Below are 17096 nucleotides of genomic sequence, written 5' to 3' on the forward strand. Positions count from 1 at the left end.
CTGTTAGAATGCATGAGCAAGTAATATTTTTGAAACTTATTCAGGTAATATTTTTGTTTTTAGTGAAATAGTCAAATGTATTTAAGATTGATATGTCTGTATCCACAAATCCAGACTGACCAAATTTTGTATGTTTAATTTCAACCAAACAATTGGGGAGGGGGAGGGTACTTCTTTATTTTCATTAATCATATCAATAGCACTTTGTAACTATTGCTACAAATCTTCAGAATTCTAATCCCAGTTAACTATCTGAATTTTGATTTGAAATGCCACTGAGTGAAACATTTTTAATTAAAAGGAAGGTAAGCGTTGGTCATAATATTGATGTTTTATTAATAGCAGAATCGATTTTCGATCACATAGTGATCATCTTCAGTGCTGTACACATTAAACTCAAACAGTGGTATCAAGTTATCAATAACCAAAACTGAAAAGCGATATTGTGATCGCTTCTCAGTTTTGGTTATTGATAACTTGATACCAGTGTCTGAGTTTAATGTGTACAGCACCGAAGATGATCACTATGTGATCGAAAATCAATTCTGCTATTAATTAAGCATCAATATTATGACCAATGCTGACCTTTCTTTTAATTTAACATACATGGTCATTGCTCACACAGCACTCCATGGAGTCGCCAATCAATGAAACATGTTTATTCTCTCTATGTAAGTAGTGCTCCTTAACTACACTGAGGTAACTGCAGACAATTTGTGCGTGATTCAGAAAAATCCACAGTTTGAAATGATAAGTTCCCCATGTTCACAGGAAGACAAACAGGAAACTGTCAACTTTCAGTTGCTAGATATATGCTACTCCCATAGTCAAGACGTTATGTAAACTGCATAACTGTTTAATTTGAGGCCATTTCAATGAAAAATACATGACTGATTCATATATGATAGTAATTTTCATGCAACTATAAATAGTCATCAGTTCTGAAAAACCTTAATTGTGAACTGTCAAGATTCATTGTAAAAAGAGGTTTGCTTAAAAATATTTTGTACAATAAAAATAATCTCATAACTGAGCACTCACCTCAGTTTTCAGGAATAAATGTTTAGTGATCATAGACACATGAAACTTTGTTTTTAAATTAATTAACAGTTTGTATGACAGCATGAGACAAATTACTATTATGTCACATACTAAAAGATTTTTTTTTTAATTTTAATCAGGTAACAAATACACAGGGTGTGACACACACTGCAGAGTAATGGTTGACAGCTTCTTTAAGTAGTTGTGGCATTAGGTTTAATACCATCATTTCTGACAACAGTCACATACACAGGCCTGTACAGGACAACTGTTTCACGAGCTTCATGTGCATTGCTGCCATCATAGACTTGCCCCAGTAGGAACTCTGGGCCAATATACAGACCACCCTCAACATGTTCACATGCCACTTCTGCAACAATACAACATAAATCTCACATTACAAAGGGAATCTTATGTTCACATTTAGAACTGCACTGACTCTCACACATTTTCCTCAGTGGTCTTATTACTTCAGTTTACTTGTTGGTTTAATTATGTTTGAGACATTTCATAGTTACAGCCTAATTATGTTATCATGAGTGACTTCTACCTGTAGTTCCCAGTAACTGACAGTAAATATAAAGGTCCCTTACATGATTTTTTAACCCCTTACTTTTACAAATATATATTCAGATTTTGCTGCAATCACTTCCCCTCTGTTATGTTGTTAAGTTATTTTTGTCATTAGTGAGTTTATGAATTTTTCAGAAACTGTTTTGTTATGGTCAGAAACGTATTTATCTATATTACTGACTTTTACACCCATTAGCTGTAGAGTATTCTTAACACCCACATATTCCACAACAAAAGTGAAAGTTTTAAAATTGTTTAAGGACGTCAGAATGATTGTAATGGAATTCACTTAGATGCATGATGAATAGAATGAAGCAAAAAACTGATTTGTTCTACAGAAATCCCTGACTTTCTTGTGCATACCAGATTCAGTTAATCTTTGTGATTTAATTTCTGAAGTTCACTGTCATCAAGTCTTTCATGTAATGCTCAAACAGTAAAGTCAAAATTGATGAATGTGTCATAATAACTACTGATTGACTGATTCTCTGAAGGATGAAACAGAAGCTGTAAGATTGGAAGAGTAATGAATCATAGACAAAGAAGAATAAGTGGTGGCAACAAACAGCATGATTTGTATTATACATTCATACACATTTAGATCAGGTAGCACTGACATAAAAATTTGAGATAAATAAGTTATTTACAGGAGTATATAATTGTTTAATATAGATGAAAAATATAAATAGTAAGCTATGAGAAACAGCTGATCTTCATTGTAAATTGGCTTATGTAGAAGAGACTAAAAAGGAAGTCCCAAGAAAAGATTCATTATGATTGCCATCTATATTCATTCTCATAGTTATAATATTTCAACATTACTACATAACTATTGAGATATCCACATTAGATAATTCAAAACAATACATTATGCTGAATATCCAAACTATGTGGCCCCTGTAATATCCATTTGAGTGTCATGTGCAGCTGAGAAAATTGTGGCTGACTTTAATTTTTACTGGCAACATTCATATTGTTTCCTCATGGCTCACTCCTTCTATTCTGTCGAGGAGCTCCTGGAAGAGCTAAAAAATTAAGCAAATTCCAGTGTTACATCGTTGATTGTCTTCATTTAAACTTACGACTTGTCACCTGAATATGTTTTTTTTTTATATTTCATTTTATCTGTTCCTAATATCGTGTTATAATTACATGTATTGACTCGTTCCATGACCATGGAGACTTCTCCTTAATTTGGTCTCACGGAACAATAAATAAATAAAAAATAAAAAATAAAATATTTAAGGCTGCAAAGAAGCTGATCCAGGACAGTAAAATCCACTATTTACTTCCATAATTATGATGTCTGGAAAATTATTATTCTTGGAAAATATATTTTGAGGCATTCTTTCAGTCTCATAATTCCAGTTCAACAACAGACTTAGCTGCCATGATCTGGTGGTGCCAGTGATGGTCTTAGATGTGCTAACCACCTATCAAAGACAGCTACTTATGTCAGTGATCAAAATTTTGTGTAGAAAAACTGAATCATCCACATGAATAGAAACCCAGGAACACAAACTCTGTTATAATCAATAGACTGATTTTTAGGATGCAAGATGTAGGGCAATATATCACCACCCAACACCTACACAATTATACAGGTTGAATTATTAGCATGGTACTGTACATGTGACAAAGACCTTACAGCTTGAGAACAAAAAAGGGCATAGCTCTTGAACCAAAACAGCTTACATGATTCACTTTCTCCATATTTATGAATATGAATACAGTACAACCACTGACAGTACAGGCTGCAGTACCACATTATTTTAAGGTAAGGATGTCTAGTAGGCTATGTTGTATGTCTCTGAATACTGTAAATTCTGATCACTTCAGCATAGCAAATTGGTCTGAACATTGCATCAGCATGTGATGTAGCCTTTTATCAGCAACACCTGTTCACTGTTGGAGGAACTTATACTCATGATGAAATAGATAATAACCATGAATCACACAGCAGTGGTTCAACAAATTCCACTTGCCATTGCTTAGAGAGGAGGTTATTCTGCGTCAAATCAACAAGTGCTACAACCTCACCCTCTTTGACTTATTTGATATTAAGTGTGCTTGTAGTATTCATAAACAGTAACATACAACAATTTTTTCTAATTTTTTTGTCAAAATGTTTCTGAGTAGGCCTGATGGGTGCTAGAAAAAATTAAAAGACAAGAAAAAAAGACTTGTGCAACAACACTGATTTGTTCACAACTTGTGTTCTAATTAAGATAGAACAGTGAAACTGAGTTTGTTTGAAAGCTCTTTTCAGGGGCTTTTATATAATATAAAACATAATTGGTTAAAAATATACACACATATTTTCATAAAAATATTATTGAATTGACTGAATTTTGAAAAATTTTCTTTAAAATTCACAAAAAAAATATTATCCAAAAGATACTATTTTTCTCTATGTATTCTGAAGGCTTCAACTTGGAATGAGCATGGGATCACCAATAAATGTAATTTTATGTTTATCACAATCCTGTTAAATGTCATTCAGATTGTGAATTGTTATTTTTATTTTGCTACCTGTGACACATTTGAGAATCATAGTTGGATTTATCACTTAGACTACTAAATTGTACTTTTCATGCAAATAACTGGGTTTTAAAGCTTAGTACAAGCTAAATCAATAACTCAAAATTTATAAATTGACCTAAATTCTAAAATATCTTAATATAATGGAAAAAACTTATTTTAAAGACTAAATGCAAGGTGACTGATTGCTGTGACTATCTTCCATCTGTTTAGTATTTTGTCATTGGATACTAGTCAGTCAGCTGTCATCAGTTGTTTTTGAAAGTGCCCTGTACATTTTCTTTTGGTGTGTATATAGCCTACAAAGTGAAATAATGCAATTAATTCTGAAATGTTGTATTTCAAAATTAGTTTAAAGGTACTTTTGTACAATTCTCACAAGAGTGTATAAGTTTATATGTTTACACCCAGTTAAACTTCCAACTGTTAACATAACATTACATTCCAGGACATGAATAATGGAGAAGTAATGTTGTGTATTCCTAAATACAGAAAACTGATGCAGTGAAGTTTGAAAACATTTCATAAAAATTGTACTGTACATGACATAAAATACCTAAAATACCAACTTTGTGAGCTCAGTTACTCCTTTAATGAAAAGGACCATAACAAGCATAAGAAAAACTTGTGTCCTGCTGCCGAGTGGATGATGGAAGAAAACCCTTGTTCTTATAAGAGTTGATGCATCTCAGAATAAGATGTATATAGAAATGATAATGTTCAACAAACTGATTTGCTAGAAGTGTCATGCATTAGACTGATATGATACCTCTCAGTAAGGAGTCAAACTAAACTTTGTCTGTCTCTGGTATTCAGTTGTTTTGATTTTTTTGAAGGTTTTCAACTTGTTGTATTTGTTAATTCAACACTGATAAGGAGAATATTGTTTTTGTCTTCCATTTATTGTAAGATATCTTATTTTGATGTCAACATTTAGTTGTACAATAAGACATAGTTGATGACAAGTAGACCTAATATTTAAAATAAATTAATTTTTATGGCGTTTAACACACCATATCATACACAAAATTACTCTCCATAGCAATCCCATGCTCATTCCAAGTTGAAATTTTCAGAATACATAGAGGGAAACAGCATCTTCCACACAGAGTTTTTTAGAATCATCAAAAGCATTGTTTCAGCATTCAGTTTATCCAATAATCATATTTTTATAATATTTTAGCTAACTATATCTTACATCATATGAAAGCTCTTTGAAAGAGGTTTCTAATAAACTCAGTTTCTTCATTCTATCTTAATTAGAACACAAGTTGTGAACAAATCAAAAATTTTCCACAAGCCATTTTTTTTTTATTTTTTAAAAACTTTTTAGCCCCTATTACTCAGGAACGTTTCACCACAAAAATGTGATAAACATTACTTTATGTTCCTCATTATGAAAACTACATGCATTCTTAATTTCAAACAAATCCAGAGTGGCCAGATCAAAAATCACACTTTCATTTGTTGATTTGAAAAGGAATGACGCTATATTTTCAACAGTTCTCTAAATTCTGATTCTTAAAATCAGTTAACTGTGGCCATTTTCTTACTGAATAATGCCCAAAAATGTAAAAGTGTGTCAGAAAATAAACTCCTGTTGATATTATAGGTTTTTCCTATGGCAGTAAGACTTGAACAATCTGACCGTGAAGTGCTGCATTAGCTACATTTAGCATTACATCAATGATGAACCAGCAATCTTAGTCATTCTCATCATCCACTAAGATCAATGGATCTTAGGTCATTATGTTTCCATGCATAAGAGTGGCAGATAAGAAGAATATTGAGTAGATACAAATGATGGACTGGTTACTAGCACTTTGAGTATTATTATACTCATCAAACACTGTTAGTGCATTTTGAAGAGATCTGAGAAATGCACAAGGTTTGATAGTCACTTTCATGGTTTAAGATATTAGGTGTTATCACATCTGTGACTAAATAAACACATCAGTAAGTCAGTAATGAGGCTGTGGTCCTTCAATGCATAACAATACCATGTCTCTTAATTAATACCACAACAAATTGTATGCATGTTTACTTCAAATCGGTTGCCTCAAATTACTACCTCCTAAGAGAACTTTGAATCAGGCTTCAAGTTTTATGTGCAAGAAGAAAGAAAACAAAAATATATTTTGAGAGGACATTCTCATACATATCTTGGAATGTGCTGCATTTTTTTTTTTTTTTTTTTTTTTTTTCCAGAATAGAGGCATGATCTAGGTACTCAAAGAAATGGCCAGAAAAAATATTTTTGATGCAATAAAATGTGTAAGTATAATTTAGTGCATGTTTATCCAGAGTTGAGTGTATATTGAAATGATTCATCATGATTTTCTGCAATGAGCCTAAAGTATAAGATCAGATGAGAATAGTGCTGAATTTATCAGCTGAACATTCAACTTCTCCTCTTGCTTCCAGTAATGCTCAACATCCATATAGTGCATCGTACTTCACACAAAGGACAGTAAAACTTCTCAGAAAATGCTGGGTGGAAACCTCCACATCCTGGTTTATGGCACTTAAATTTATTGACTGTAGTCTCTTGTACCATCATGATCATTTGTCAACCACAGAGATGTTACTTGTTGTAGTTCTGCTATATGAATTGCTACTCGGCTTCATACAAATTAAAACTGACACAAATAACAAGAATTCAAAGTAAAATAAAACAATTGGCATTGTGACTGTAGGAATTCAAAACAGTAAGCTGTGCAAACTAGCAGCAGTGACTCAGCTTACATTCTCTGTCCGTAATAGAAAAGAGATGTTTGAGACCATGACAGCAGTTGGTACAATAACAGTGAAAGAAGACAATTGGCAAGACAAACTTGATGCAATGACACCAAGCTACATTTCCACAGATAAGGAGAGTCACTAATAAATTGGAGGCAATTTTAATGTTGCAGGCCTCGCCTGCCTGTTAAGTGACAGTATCGTCCCTGACTACTTTGATCTGTGGATGAATACCTGTATCGGTAATTATAGTCTTTGCTTATGCAGAACATGTTTCTTTGGCATATTTGATAAAGTGATATTTTTAAATGTGAGCAAATGGAAATGTATTACTTATTTTTTATTATCATTTATATGATTACTTACACTTTAAACTAGGAAAATATCTGTGTTGTATGAGGAAGGTTTTCGAGTGCTTCTTAATTTACAATATGCGTCCACATTTGTAAACATAATGAACAATGCAATTGACAAATGAAGGCAGAGTTTCTGTTTAAAAACCTACTGAGGCAACCTGTCCTAAATATTATAGCGCAAATTATGGCAAAATAGTCTCGTTAAACTACTTTAAATTGCAATTGAACTGAAATTTATGCAAATGCCGTGATACTGTTTGTGAAAATACAACACAGTGTTGAACAAGAAACTAGTACTTGGTAAGTAATGTAGTGTGACAAGCCCCAAAAGTGCTGCAAGGCTTCCCATAATGTAAATAAAAGTCTTCCTCATTATACATCCAGTATCAAGATGATATGTTTTTATTTAAATAATTTGCTTTTTTTCCAACCAACTGTGTGTTTTTGGCTGTGTTTTATGTTTGCCAGAAATAAACAAAAATAATTTTTTTTAAGCATGACCATTACTTTTATAATTTTGAAGCCTTTATGACTATAGATTTACAATCTGGAGGATACTATGGGGAAGTTACAGAAAAACATTTTGGCAGCTGGATAATTCAGCTTTTGCTGAATAGTAACTAGAACATCATTCTTGAGATAAGTTTATTAATTTACATTACCCACTGTATGAACCTCAGATATACCAAAGTTGAACTGACTGCAAAAGCTAGAAACACCACATCCTAAGGGCTACTCTGTTTCAGTCAAATGACTCCCTGTTCTAGGTGCTTTGGCTAGTCTTCAACTTACTTTTCATCTCCTAAGTTTGTTCCAGAGATAAGCAGAGAGAATTCACAACTTGAAAACTCTTAGTTACTCATCTGATTTTATTTGTTTTTTACTTGGTCCCATTAAATTTCAATATACACAGCTTGTACTGCAATGTAATACTAGTCAAAATCAATTAATGAGATCCATAAATTGTCCTGTGTGCTGACACAGGAATAAGCTCTCTATGAAATCCAAAATCAGAAAATATATATAATCTGAAAGATTAGAAAGACTGTGTGCATTTTGATTGAGAATCTGCTGTTAATCTGAAAATCTACAACATGCTAAAAAAGAAACAAATAAACAGCATGGAGTTAGGGCAACTGAAACCAAAGCTGCACAAGTTATTAGTGGAGAAATGTTATTACTCCATAGAAGAATTTATGAATGATGATGTGGAAGACTGAGCAAGGAAACATCACCTGTTAATTAAGCTTGGCAGTTTTGTTTCGGATAAATGATTGTAAAAATATGTTCACTACATAAATGCTGTTGTAATATATTACTTTGTAATACATGTAAACTGGAGTGTTGATGTATTGTTTTTGTAATATTGTATATACAAACTGTAATTGTAATGTAAATGTGATGTTGACGAGTCCCCAGTACATCAGATCTGTGATTTGACTTTGTATGTTATGGGACAATAAAAATTCTGATTCTGATGCAGAGAGCCATTTTTTCAATCATTCAGACCAATACGTATCTGGTTCTAACATCATTTCTGCAATTAAATTAATTCTATGCAAAAATAAATTGACATAAATTTCCAAGGAAATGCACAGTGAAAACAATCCAAAAATAGGACTTAATGAAGAAGTGGACCATTTTCCAATAATTTCATATCATTAAAACCTCAAATTTGCATTACGATATGATTGCATCACTGAATTGCCTTTCCATAATGAAATATCTCTCACTGTAAAAAATCATAACCATACTTGCAAAGCTTAAACCATCAAATCGGATCTCTGCTTTTCGCTCTGTAAATTGCTGATGTACCACCACAGCTGAAATTTTCCAGAACTCTACAAAGGATCTCTTTAAACTATGCAGCATTGGCACCTGTTGGAGGAAAGATAGATAGTAGTGTGACCATAATCTATATTTTATTCTGGAATGACATATCTCACAAAACAGTGAAGTATGAGCGAAGTCAACCTTTTAACACATTAATAATTTATGCATACCTGGGTCCTGAATATACATTTTCTGCAATTCACTGCCAGAAGAGAGAGAAGTAGGTGGACAAATTTAAGTCTTACATTAATATATTTGACATATTTGAATTGCTCACCTTTTACAGTAAAGCTAATAAATAACTAATCTCCAAGTTCAAGCCACACTCTTCATCATAAAGATTTAATCTAATTTACTGTCCATGGCAGAGTGAGAACTCTTTTCTGGAACTAATCATAACCTAATAAATGTAATTCCTCCAAAGTGTATGGCTGTATCACATGGATAAAAATGTCATGTAAAGGTAAATTTATGTGACTATTGATAACCACTGGAGTTAAATCAATTTTGTAGCATCAACAACTGCATTTAATAAATTAAGGGGTATAGATAACATTCCACCTAGTAGTAGTGCTGTAGTGCTGTAGATCTGTAGTGCTGGCATAATGTAGTCAGCAAGGACCCTGTAGCCACACAGGCCTTTGCTATCCAATGAGCTGTTACCTTTACTCTTTAAATCAGTTAAATTTCACCAGGGCTTTCCATTACTATATACATAACTGCATGAAACTTAAAAAGCCAATAACTCAACTCATCCGTAATATAGATAGGATTAATTTATCTGCACAGGAAAACAAATATTTAAGTGAAACTTCCTGGCAGATTAAAACTGTGCGCTGGACTGAGTCTCGAACTCGGGACCTTTGCCTTTCACGGGCAAGTGCTCTACTGGCTGAGCTATCCAAGCATGACTCACGCGCCACCCTCACAGCTTTAATTCTGCCAATACCTTGTCTCCAATGTTTAAGTATTTATTAGAACACAGATGTTCAATGAAAATATTTAAAAAATTGCAGAACTATAATTATTATTAAATGTAATATAGAGAAATACTCTTCCATATACATTTCATGTTAACTGGTGTTTTCAGTACGTGTTACTGTATGTGGTATAGTGGTCCATAAGGTGGTAGAGAAAGTGGATGCCTGATAAGAACAATTGTCAAAAGTATGTGTATAGCAGTTTTTTAATTCTTGATAACTAATTCTGAAATGTGCTTCCAAGGAAGCTGGACAGAACAAATTTCTGTACAGTCACTAAATCTAGTATCTGAATCACAAGCATTAAAAATTATCTACTGAAAGACTCAACATTCAAATGAAAACATGAAGACATCCTTCATTTTTGTTCAAACTTATAAGCTAACAGCATAATAAGAGTTTGGAAATAAATAAAAATATATAATTTAAATTGTAAAAACTGAAACAGAACTGTAATATTTAGGTGAAAAACTCATATTCAGAAGAATACCAAATGCATTTACATATAAAGAACCAGTGATATATGTAGATAATTTTGTAAATTCAACTCAAATTTAAACTAGAACTTCACAAGTAATGAAAAAAGGGCAAGTCTCATACTCATCTGTGGCATTTGGGCAGTACTAGTGAATGAAAATTAAGCACTAAAAATGATTAAAATGCAAAAATCCAAAATGTAACTAGATATAGATGATTTACCATTGTCACTCATAGGATACAATGAATCAATCAAGATCATTCAGTTACATAATCTAGAGGTTATGAGAAGGAGCAATGAAAATATGATAAGAGGGACAGTTGAAAACAATAGGAATATCAAGAAAACAAAACAGATACTTCTGTTGGTCAAATACCGCATTTCATCAGTTAACACAGCAAACAGCAGAGGAACAAACAACATAGAGAAAATTTTACAAATATACCAATATTTCTTTATAGATTTTATAGCTGAAGATATGAATCAGAATCATAGGTACTTGGTAACACAAATAGTGACATCCCAGAAGTAATGCTAGCTGAGGTGTGTAAAGCCATCCATGATATAAAGGAATGCAGCGTGCACAGAAATAATGGCGTTTCAATAATTTTGCAGGCAAAGTAATAAAAGAAGAACTAGCAAAATTATTTAAAATCCATCTGCAGAGAAAGACAATTACCCCAAATTGAAACACATCTTAATTGTTACCAACCATAGAGGAAAAAGCATTGAGTTTTAATCAAGCAAAAACCAAACTATCTTAATAAATAGATGAAGCTCAATGAATCATTAGCAAATCATAAATAAAGTTAGAGCATCTTCTCATCTTGCTTAACATACATTGCACTACCTTGTGAGGCAGCATCTGAGCCTGTTCCAGATTGAATTAATGCAGTGGATTGATAACCATTTTTTCTGAGGCTAGTTCCCTTGATGTACTGTTGGCTAGCTAAGCCTATCATAGCTTCATCTGAGCCCTGTTAGCTGCCACTTTTTAGAGTTCCTACAGGGCCTTCACAGTAACCATATTGGTCCCAGGTTACTCAAAGTCCCCATTGTACTTCATCCCTGTAGGCCGTCCCTTACTTTGCAGCATCGCAAATGGTGGGAAAACAGGACTAGATGGTGAGGCATATGTTCCAAACAGTTTCAGCCCAGTGCTTGAAACTGTTTAAGATGATGATGTTTATCATTATTAATAACCATCGGTCAGCTACATCAGACAGCCCAGATGTGATTAACAGGAGGTTTCTCAGACTCTTTTACGCAAATGGCTGGTCCCCAAGCTTGGACTCAGAAAATATAAATACAAACAGTTAAAATTTTGTTGTACATGGAGCAAAGTTTACATGCCTCACAGACAGATAATTCACAACCCTTCTCTCCCTTAGGTAACTGATTACTGGGGGCAGCAAGAGGAGAACCAACCAATGAAGCAAAAATGAAATAAATTCACCAAGTAATGGAAAACAGCAGACCCTGTACAATGTAATAAACATTTGGAAAGATAGGTCAGAATAGTGAGTAATATTGAACTGAAAGAGGAATAAAAGAAGGACATTCCATACCATCAAATTTATTCTCAGCAGCTATTTAATACAACAGGAGAGTATAAACTGTTGGAACATATATGCAATACCTTCACTTTGCTAATGATATTGTACTCAGAATCAGAATCATGTTTTTACTGTCCTATAACATACAGAGTTAAATCACAAGATTTATTGTACAGGTGACTCATCAGTACTGCAATTACAATTTATGTGTATTACAGAAACAATAATTATTAATTTATAATCTAATCTATTAATTTATAATCTGTGTGTAGCCTAGCAACAGTCTGAAAGAACAGATACCATTGGTGACAATGCAACTCTCTTAGGATGAAATGATAATTAAATCAAGACCTTAAGCTGTCAACAGGCATTGATATACATCAACGGGGACAGTTGAAAATGTCCAAAAGAACAGATACCATCTTCATATAGTTAAGGCTAACCAGCCATTGACCTTCTTCTCCTGTTCTGGATGCACATGAATTGCCCAAAGTCTTATGGGACTCAGTAAGATTGTCTGCCTTGAGTAATGAGTGTAATGGGCAGGGGCACTATGAATGTAGTATGTGGACATTAAGTTGGGGGTGTGGGTCTCATGGCGATCATGCAATGGATAAATTCCTGTAGTTGCACTATCCTCTGTGCCCTCGGTGACTCAAATGGATAGAGCATCTGCCATGTAAGCAGGAGATCCAGAGTTCGCGTCCCAGTCAGGGCACACATTTTCAACTGTCCCCATTGATGTATATCAACACCTGTTGACAGCTTAAGGTCGTGAGTTAATTATAATTTCATTCTAAGAGAACTGCATGGTCACCAATGGTATCTGTTCTTTCTGACATGTCTGAAAGAACAGATACCATTTTCATATATTTCTGACAATTGATTTTTGTAATTTTAAAATTATAGTCATTTTGGTTGTGCCTCCCCAAAAAATAATGCCATACCTTATAACTGATTCAAAGTAGCTGTGGTAAACTACTTTTCTTGTCTCCATGCTTGTTGAATATGACAGATATCCATTGCAAATGTCAGGCTGTTTAATTTACTTGCTAAATACTTTATGTTTGAAGACTAGGATAGATTTTGATCCAAATCATGCCTAAAAATTTAAAACAGTTTGCTTCTTTCAGTTCTTGGTTTCTATGACTAATGTGGAATTCTTTTAACTGAGAGTTTTTAGTTTTAAACTGTAGAAATAGTGTTTTCCCAGTATTCAGTTTTAGCCCATTTAGTTGGCACCAGTTTTCCATACTGCCTAATAGTTTTGTAACAGTTGAAGGAATTTGTTCAGGGTCATTGTTTTCAACAAGGACAGAAGTAATATCAGTGACTAAAACAGAGTGTGAATTTGTGTTCAGGGGTAGATCATTTATATAAAGTAAAAACAAAATTGGACCCATACTTGAGCCTTGTGGAATGTCTTGTGAAATAAGCATCCATTCAGAGAAAGAATTTCCCTGACTTGACTATATAAGTACCCTTTGTTTTCTATTCATGAGGTATGACCTAAACCACTCTAAAACACAACCCCCAATTCCATATATTTCCATTTTATACAGAAGCAAGTGATTGTTTACACAATGAAATGCTTTTTTGAGGTTACACAGTACTCCTGCAACTTTCCTCGACTTGTTTAAGGTGGAACTGATTTTTTTTGACAACTTCATTAATGGCCTCTATTGTACTCTTTCCTTTTTGAAAGCCATATTGATTATCTGAAATTATGTTAGATTTCTCCATATTTTTTTTAATTTGTGTTACACCTCTTCTTCATACATTTCTGAAAAAGTTGGGAGAATAGAAATTGGGTGTCAGTTCCCCATATCTTTGCTTGAGCCTTTTTCAAACAAATATTTTACATCCGCATGCTTTAGGTCATCTGGAAAGGGGCCTTCCTCGAGTGATTTATTAATTATTGAGCAAAGAAGGTGAGCTATTATCCTGGCAGCTGCTTTAACTTCTTTGGTAGATATGCCATCCCATACAGCAGGATTTTTGTTTTTTAGCTGTAAAATTGTCTTTTTTTACATCTTTAACTGAGATTTTCTCAAAATTGTTAAAGTATTCTTCTGCCTAAGCAAGTACATTTACATGTGATTTAGATATGTTTATAAAAAAAAGTGTTGAATGACTGAAATCCGAGCTAGGTTTGTTACAATTTCACTCCCCACCTTAATTATGGAAATATCTTTGCTGTCAATTCTAATCCCCAGTTCTGATTTTATGATGGACCATTCCTTTGATTTGTTTCCATGAGCCGAGATGTATTTAGTATTAACCATTTATTTTGCTGCTTACACTACCCTTTTAAATATGCTTTTATACTGTTTAACATAGCTAATGAAAAGCAGTGATCTGATTTAGCTTATTTGACACTTTTGTCTGGCACCCTCCAAGTGGAAGTATTTCATTAAAGACATGTAAAAATATTTCAAAAATTTTGGTAAAATGTACTGAGATTGGAATCTCATCTTGGACTTCCCACTCCACCTCTTCTAGTTTAGAGCAGAACAATTTTAAGTTTTCTACAGTAAAATGTCTTTTGCTTTATGTTTTTCTAGTACTTTGCTCATTTGTATTAGTCATTTCAATAAACAAAGCAGAATGGTCAGAAAGTCCTAAATCAACACATAGCTTCCTCAAATTTATAATTTGTTAGAATGTTACTGATACAGGTTTCTGTATTGTCATTTTTCTTGTGGATTCCATGAACTTTGCCTTGAACCCAAATTTTTGGATTAGGTCCATCAATCATTTCTTGGCACTTTATTTTTACAAGTTCATCTTGATGTGATCAAGACGGACTTGTAAAAATAAAGTGCTTTTTCTTTTTGTCATTACTGACTTTCTGTACAAGTCCCATTAACGTTCATAAAAATAATTTTGTTACTGCTACACCTGGAATTCTGTATTCTGATACAGTGACAATATTTTGCTTTTCTAATTCAACTGAGTAGCTTTCAAATACACTTTCTTCATTTAGAATACTGAAATCATCTTTCACTTTGTATTCCAAAGAGGTGTGTACAACTATGCATGAGCCTCCATGGGTGCTATTTGTTCTACAGAAACTTGATGCTACACTGAAATTGTTTAGCATATTTAAAATTGAGACACAATTTTTTGTAAGCCAATGATCATTTAAAAAAATAGTTTCAATACTTCTGCATTCTGAGATTAAAATCTGCAGTTTGTCAATTTTATTCACTCTACCATTATGATTGGTTATACCTAATCCATTTACGTTAAAGTGCAGTAAGAAAGTGCTGGTACTTCTCTCTAATGTCTCAAAATTAGCATTCTTTGTAAGATTTCCACACTGACTCTTTTCTGGTTTCTTATTTATACTAGAGTGTATATGTACAGTTAAAATTTGGTTCTACGTAATGTGGTGGTTTCCTCCTCCTTGTGCCTGATGTTAAAAAATCTTTCAGGTGGGATGGAGGCACTATTTTTTGCCTGCCTGTTTCACTACACAGTTCACTTGCAGCTTTTTCCTCTTATTCTGTTGGTAGGGATACTTTATCTTCTGGTTCTGGTCCAGATGTCACTGTTGATACTGCTGTTGTTCCTATGGTTTGGGACACTTCACTGCACTTTGTATGATTATGATTTGTACTTTGTGAAACTATTTGGATTGACTGTGGTAAAGGAATGACCAAGGAGCTACACTCCTGGAAATGGAAAAAAGAACACATAGACACCGGTGTGTCAGACCCACCATACTTGCTCCGGACACTGCGAGAGGGCTGTACAAGCAATGATCACATGCAAGGCACAGCGGACACACCAGGAACCGCGGTGTTGGCCGTCGAATGGCGCTAGCTGCGCAGCATTTGTGCACCGCCGCCGTCAGTGTCAGCCAGTTTGCCGTGGCATACGGAGCTCCATCGCAGTCTTTAACACTGGTAGCATGCCGCGACAGCGTGGACGTGAACCGTATGTGCAGTTGACGGACTTTGAGCGAGGGCGTATAGTGGGCATGCGGGAGGCCGGGTGGACGTACCGCCAAATTGCTCAACACGTGGGGCGTGAGGTCTCCACAGTACATCGATGTTGTCGCCAGTGGTCAGCGGAAGGTGCACGTGCCCGTCGACCTGGGACCGGACCGCAGCGACGCACGGATGCACGCCAAGAACGTAGGATCCTACGCAGTGCCGTAGGGGACCGCACCGCCACTTCCCAGCAAATTAGGGACACTGTTGCTCCTGGGGTATCGGCGAGGACCATTCCCAACCGTCTCCATGAAGCTGGGCTATGGTCCCGCACACCGTTAGGCCGTCTTCCGCTCACACCCCAACATCGTGCAGCCCGCCTCCAGTGGTGTCGCGACAGGCATGAATGGAGGGACGAATGGAGACGTGTCGTCTTCAGCGATGAGAGTCACTTCTGCCTTGGTGCCAATGATGGTCGTATGCGTGTTTGGCGCCGTGCAGGTGAGCGCCACAATCAGGACTGCATACGACCGAGGCACACAGGGCCAACACCCGGCATCATGGTGTGGGGAGCGATCTCCTACATTGGCCGTACACCACTGGTGATCGTCGAGGGGACACTGAATAGTGCACGGTACATCCAAACCATCATCGAACCCATCGTTCTACCATTCCTAGACCGGCAAGGGAACTTGCTGTACCAACAGGACAATGCACGTCCGCATGTATCCCGTGCCACCCAACGTGCTCTAGAAGGTGTAAGTCAACTACCCTGGCCAGCAAGATCTCCGGATCTGTCCCCCATTGAGCATGTTTGGGACTGGATGAAACGTCGTCTCACGCGGTCTGCACGTCCAGCACGAACGCTGGTCCAACTGAGGCGCCAGGTGGAAATGGCATGGCAAGCCGTTCCACAGGACTACATCCAGCATCTCTACGATCGTCTCCATGGGAGAATAGCAGCCTGCATTGCTGCAAAAGGTGGATATACACTGTACTAGTGCCGACATTGTGCATGCTCTTTTGCCTGTGTCTATGTGCCTGTGGTTCTGTCAGTGTGA

At 35.2% G+C, this 17096-nt stretch overlaps 1 protein-coding gene across 2 annotated transcripts in view; it reads right to left on the reverse strand.

Moving 5' to 3' along the window:
* Positions 1 to 461: 461 nt before the first annotated feature.
* LOC126184944 (arrestin domain-containing protein 2-like) overlaps positions 462 to 17096 on the reverse strand; it is a 226104-nt gene continuing 209469 nt past the window's right edge. For both annotated transcript variants that reach the window (XM_049927617.1, XM_049927618.1), the window contains one exon: positions 462 to 1411. In XM_049927617.1, the coding sequence (XP_049783574.1) occupies positions 1236 to 1411 (176 nt within the window). In that variant the 3' untranslated portion in view covers positions 462 to 1235. The remainder of the gene's footprint in view (positions 1412 to 17096) is intronic.

The sequence above is a fragment of the Schistocerca cancellata genome, chromosome 4 (assembly GCF_023864275.1).
Source record: "Schistocerca cancellata isolate TAMUIC-IGC-003103 chromosome 4, iqSchCanc2.1, whole genome shotgun sequence".
NCBI classification, from domain to species: Eukaryota; Metazoa; Arthropoda; class Insecta; order Orthoptera; family Acrididae; genus Schistocerca; species Schistocerca cancellata.